At 34.4% G+C, this 6,489-nt stretch overlaps 1 protein-coding gene across 1 annotated transcript in view; it reads right to left on the bottom strand.

Moving 5' to 3' along the window:
• Positions 1 to 1,030: 1,030 nt before the first annotated feature.
• LOC128997923 (uncharacterized) overlaps positions 1,031 to 6,489 on the bottom strand; it is a 30,253-nt gene continuing 24,794 nt past the window's right edge. Inside the window, exons 8-10 of the mRNA XM_054423757.1 lie at positions 4,713 to 4,852; positions 3,660 to 3,810; positions 1,031 to 1,890 (exon numbers count right to left, since the gene is read on the bottom strand). Of these exons, the coding sequence (XP_054279732.1) occupies positions 1,394 to 1,890; positions 3,660 to 3,810; positions 4,713 to 4,852 (788 nt within the window). The 3' untranslated portion in view covers positions 1,031 to 1,393. The remainder of the gene's footprint in view (positions 1,891 to 3,659; positions 3,811 to 4,712; positions 4,853 to 6,489) is intronic.

Below are 6,489 nucleotides of genomic sequence, written 5' to 3'. Positions count from 1 at the left end.
TTATACAGTTGCAAATTAGTGCTCTGTATTTCCGAGAAACATTGAAACCAAGCACTCAAGAAACCGAATGCTGACGGATAAGGTTTGTTATTCCGAGTTTAGGTAATTCAGAGTACATTAAATTTAAACATGAAAATTCACAACTCAAAGCGTAAAGATTTCCTAGTGAACAAATAATTCAGTTACAAATTGATTCTGAGTACTTATAGTTCCCTGTAACATCAAAAACGAGTGCTAACTACATTAATTTTTCCGAGTAGTACAGTCTGTTTACACACACATATAATTTATTTGCTGCTGCGTGGGAAATCCTATCAAAGTTATTGCCAGTTTAAGATACAAAAATGTCAACAAGTTTAATTGAGCCACTGTTTAACCAATTCAAACTGACAAGACCACTTATTAAGCTATACCATTTTCTACATTAAATCATCTATGTTAGTAATAAACTAAGGAAAAGGTAGTTTTAGACTGTAGTGTGTGAATGGGTCATTCAACCATGTTCTTTTTGAATAAAAAAATAGACTACAGCAGGTCCACGTAGTAGGGATTTCTACATTAGTGTCCAAAAGTCAATAGTGAAATTTAATCATATGATAAAGTGACCTCTGAAAGTACTGTGAATGCAACAATGGGTTTATTATTTTTTTACATGCGTGGGCATTGACATTATAACCTATCAATACTGGTTCGTTGTTCTGTGTGTACAACTGTTATAAAGAGTCTTGATTTTAAGAACACAATTCACTCAAGATTTCCTAGGAGTGTAATGAGGAAGATACAAACTAGAGTGAAATGATTCAATTCACTTCAGTGTATTAATAATCTACTTGCTTACTAAACTACCAGCTATCACATAATAATCACCATATAGAAGAACAAGTCATTCCGAGCGACAAGAAAATACAGATTGTCTTAAATAAATTATTGACTAAGAACATATAATAATCCAATACCACCAATAACATGTTTAAAATGAATGTATATACAAGTTAAAAGGTTTTATTTAAATAAATTATCCTGTGTAAAAATCTACACAAAATAAGGAACAATGTAAATATAAAGATTTCTACATGCACTTCATGCAAAAAAATAATATTTAAAATGAACTTGTATTTAAATAATATCTACGGGTTAAATCATCAGTTAGCTGATTTTCACTTAATAAATATTTACATCGATTTAAAACAATTATAATTTAACACACAAACAAATAATGTTGTAACAACATGGATAAACAATAGACAATTAAAAATATATAAAATATATCCTTAACAGCGTATACAAAACATCAATACTAAAACATAACACAAAATATTTATTTTTAGATTCTCGGAATTCTCTACCTAAATGTCAAAAGACAGAGAGCTACGATCATAATAATAACATTGGCTTAGGGAGACTCCTCTTTGATTTCTGCATTTTCTGTGGGATGATGTGTAACTGTAGGAAGATCATTTACAGTTTCGTTAACATCAATATTCACAGCTTCTTCATCCTTGTTGAATTGATCCGTTGAAGGCTCTACCTCAGAAAACTGCTTGTTTAGGTTGACAACAGCCTTCATCGGTTGAGGTTCCGCATCTCTTGGAGAATTTTCTTTCTCGTCAGGTTTGATCTCTTCTTTTATCACTGTCTCCTCACGGTCAGACTCCACCTTTATCCTCTTCCTGTCTCTGTCCTTCTCACTTCTGCTGTTCTTGCGTTTGTGGTCGTGTTTGCGTGGTGTGTGCGGCTGTGGTTGTGTCACCACAACACCTGGTAGCCCGCTGTGTGTCACTGGCTTTTTCTCCTTATACAGTTGCTGAGTAGTTAGGCCCGAGACAATTCTTGAATGTTTGATTCCCTCTGTGCCTGACGGGTAGTACTGATTAAGACGAACATGCCAAGCTTGAAACAGAATTTCAGAAACTTGGAGAGAAGTAAATACGTTTGGAGACAGATTAACGAATTCCATTCATACCCACAGTCCAAGTTAATTATTTCTGTGGGATGGAAATGAGAACAGTTAGATAGTTTTAAATATCTTGATTTCTTCATGCAATGACGATTTTCCTGTGTTATTTACATTAGCCTATCAAAACTTTAATAATTGTTACAAATTAGTTCAATCTAACTATATTAAACTGTGAACTCATTTGCGAACAGTTTTGTAATTAAATAAATGACGTACTCTGATTTAATACCTTCAAAATTTTATCAAACTTGTTCAAAACCGTAGGATTTAGATGAAGCAATTAAAGTAGGATTACAGGCTAATAACTAAAATATCTAATAACTAATAGCTAATAACTAAGTAAATAACTAACCTATGAAAATTGGATGAGTGGCAGAGCCCAACAACTCAATGCCGAACGTTGTGATATAGATATAAAAAATTATTAAAACATTTAACATGTTTGGGAATTACCATAGGGAGACAAAATAAAATAGAAGAGATACAAACGAGGTTGAGTGCTGATAATAGATGTTACTGGAGTCTACCAAAAATATTGAAGAGTAAGCTCTTGTCAAGAAATAAAAACAAGAGTATATTCAATATAGTATACAGTCAGTTCTCTTGTACAGTTCAGAGATATGGACACTAACAATAACAAAACAGATCAAAAAGAAGATAAAAATAAAATATTGAGAAGGATATTTGCACCAACATTTGAAGACAAACTTTGGAGAATAATGAAAAATATAAATCTAAGAATCAAGTACAGAAGACCATCTATTGTGGTGATGATATGAAGAATTAGATGGATAGGTCATGCGAGAAGAAGAGAGGAGGATGCAACAATCAGAAAAGTGTGGAGAGGTTGACCAGAAGCCCCCCCCCCCCATTAGGATGACCAAGATTAAAATGGAGGATACAAGACAGATTGGGGAGAAGTAGACATAGTCTTGATACAACTTATTGGTGAGGGCAAAACCAACTTGGCAACAGGAGGAAAGAAGTGAGTGGTCAATACCATGTATTGAAATGATGACTTGAATATGTTTCACAATGTGGACAGCTTGGCTCTTTTAATAAATAATTTCCATCGATGTGTATGTTCCATTGCAATACGCCATAAGAAATACTCAACTCTGACTTGTAAAAACTTAACAATCCTTTTCTCTGATAAATTATTACCAGTATGAAGAATACCAATGATTGTTCAGTTTTTCATGACTTCAGATCACACCAATTCATTATTTTAACAGTTTTTCTATGTTACAAAAACTTCGCAAATATAACTAACAGCAGATTCCCATCTTCAACAAATTAATTCCATGATTTGTTTTCTCTGACCATAAGGCTATAATGTAACACAGTGACTAGTAGAAATAATTCATCATCTATGGTAATGGCAAAATAAAAGGATTCTTCCTATTATATAACAGTTACAATGTTGATGTGTTCCTCTCATCATTGGACCTCCAGGCAAGGATTGTATAGCTGCACGCAAAAATATGTTTGGAGGTAGGATTGTCTTTTGAACCACTTTGGAAAAAATGTTTTAATTTAAAAAAAATACATTTTGCCTAAACATAAAAATATTTATTCACGATAAATGATAGACTTATCCAAGAATTAATATATTTAATGGTCTTAAGGCAAATACATACAATTTATAACATATAAGTAATTAGTCACATGCACAATGTATAAAATATCTCCCTATACTCACCAATACTAGTTACCGCAGAAACAGTGCGAAACTGGTGAATAATGTTGCGTGGCAAAAAGTAAATATCATTGTCGCAGAGCTGTATGCGTGCGTATCTGATACCTTCTCTGCGGAGTTGATTCAATTTGGCATCTTCGATCCATTGCACACACTGCATCAAACATGTATATGTCAATGCCAATTAAATGTAATTATGTATGTTCAATCAAGCACTTTTGATTGATGTTTTGTCATTTGTCAGAGATTTGATTTGGCGAGCTTTAGCAATGCTTTTATAAGATTGATTTTTAAATATTTTGTGGTGGGTGGGCTTTAACACCAGACTTACCTTACTAATGAAAGCAGAAGAAAATGCAAAGCTACCCACCACAAAATCCTTTAAAATCCTGGCCTAAAGTGATCTTTACAAAAAATTGTATAAGGTTAATTTAGTCAAAAATACTTCTACTCTTAACCTATTTACTCAGTAGTTACCCTGATCTAAGATCATATAACTGAAATAAAACATTCACATAATTTCTTTACTTATACATTAACCCTTTAACTCCAGTGGCAGATTTATCGGACACAAGATTAACAACTGTAATCTACACTTGATACGTGCTACAGCCTTGAGCCAAGTTTGGAACAACTATGTTTTTGGTTGACCAGTGTTGTTAGTGTATTGGCCGAGTTGTCTGTCCAGCCATTAAACAGATTAAGGGTTTGAATCTTGGCTTGGTCAAGTCTGACGTACAACTCTAGAGTTTACCTGCAGTCTGTGACAACACATGGGTACTGAACACACCGAACACTGAACACAGTGGGTACTGTGGGCTGGTGGGTTGAAGTTGATAGGACGGATGTATTGTTTTGAGTTGAACCCATTGAATCACAGGATTTTGCTACCTTGTGCTCAAATCCTTAAGTGTATGTCCACAGAAAAAATATTTTGATTACATTTTTCTACAACTAAGATGAGGGAAACGCATGATAAATATAAGCAAAGTTGAATCAATAAAAAATTCATGGAGTTAAAGGGTTTAAGAATTTCTCTTATCTAAATTAGCCTACCTGTGAAATAGGAGGTTCATGCAGGTCCAACTGGAGTTTTTCCACAAGTTCATGGAAGTCTGCAGCATGAAAGGCGACTACATCCTTAGTTATTCTATTGTAGTCATATTCCTCTCCACCATTGACTGCTTTCAGCACACCTAAAAACATAAATATAAATTATTTTTTATTTTCATTACATTGCTTCCTTTGTAGCAAGCGGTGTTTGCACTAAATGTATAATCATTTCCTTGCGTGGATGTCTTTAACTGACAATGGTATATTCCTAAGGTTTGCATGGAATTGTCTTAGGACAGTAATAGTAGTTTAAATTCATTAAACTCATTAAATTCATTGTCATTCATTGAGTCTGTCCCCGACCCGCGGCGTGACCGTGTGTTTTGTTCAAGCAGGCCTGCATGTCTTTAAGCTTTACGTGTTGTAAATGTATATGTGTCCGTATCGTGTCATATTCGTGTTACGCGTTAATTTAATTGAAGAATGACGAAGCCATCTGGTGAATAAAAACTTCACAAGTACTCAGCTGATGATGACGATATGACGAAATATGTACTGAAGTGAAACTCACGATTCAATGAGCTATTGACATAAGTAATCTATTCTTACAGTAATAGTAGCATTCTCTGATGTGAAATGCAAAATGATACACAAGATTTGTACGGCTCAGCATAAACAATTTCCTGTTTTGACATCTTTCAAAATGACTATTACCAAATAATTACTTGAGTTAACAACACATTGAGGATCATATTTTATGCTATCGCAACAAAAATACACCCAACTTAAACTCACACTAAATTCTTTTACTCTAAACTGGGCTAAATGAGCTGTAACATGGCAACTGAGGTGGCATGAACCACAGAACATTCGACGGTTTGGGTATAAGTTAAATGGAAAAAAACTCTCCTCTACTGTATTGGTCATTGTTTCATTTTTTTTAATTAACTAAAAAATGGAAATTTGAGTAACTTCAACTTGATCAAAAATTTTAATGTTAGGTTTTATTTTATTTAGGTGATTGGCAAACTTCTTTTAGCGCTTAGGCCTGCCTGGTCACCTGTGTGTGCTTTGCTAATGTTACATAACCTATACTGTGTGTGTTTCGCCTGCCGTTCCCGCAGACCGGTACCGGTCCCCCGAGACTGGTACATCCCGACTTGCACAATTTACTGACTCTGGACATTTATTGACATATTAATTTTGTGTTTTGCTTTTTTATAGGAAACGAAAAAGCAATATATTTTATTGTTTATTATTTAAAAGTGTGTGCCTTTTAATATAGATGGACTAACAAATACCAAATCGCTATCAGCAGTTCCATGATTCACAGTGATTGAAAAAAACAATGGTTGGGAGGGAGAAAGAGGCTGTATACCTATAACCTATAATATTAGTAAATATTAGTTATAGTGCTATTTAACATTGTTAGTGTCAAAAACAAACAGTGTTGTGAGGATAAAAATATGGTATTTTTGTCACAGAGCCCACAAACGTCATTGCACGGCCCGGGCCGGTCAACAGTGACCGGCGATTGTGGACGCCATTTCATTGAAAAAAAAAAAAACGGCTTGAAACACTATTTCCGACCTGGATTCTCACTTCTGGGAACAAAAGGTAAGATTTTATGTAAAAAAAATGTCAAGCCCTGGGGACCCACTGATATTTTTACCGCACTCAAGGTGTTAACCTTGCATTTGCCTGTCCACATAGGTGTCTGGCTAGCATGGAACGTATCGAGCAAGGCAAGGATTGAGTCAGTACAGTACAAGAATCAACC

Source organism: Macrosteles quadrilineatus, unplaced genomic scaffold (assembly GCF_028750875.1).
Source record: "Macrosteles quadrilineatus isolate MER2022 unplaced genomic scaffold, UCM_ALF_1.0 Scaffold_7__1_contigs__length_78375512, whole genome shotgun sequence".
Taxonomy (NCBI): Eukaryota; Metazoa; Arthropoda; class Insecta; order Hemiptera; family Cicadellidae; genus Macrosteles; species Macrosteles quadrilineatus.
This window is presented reverse-complemented; position numbering and strand designations above follow the sequence as displayed.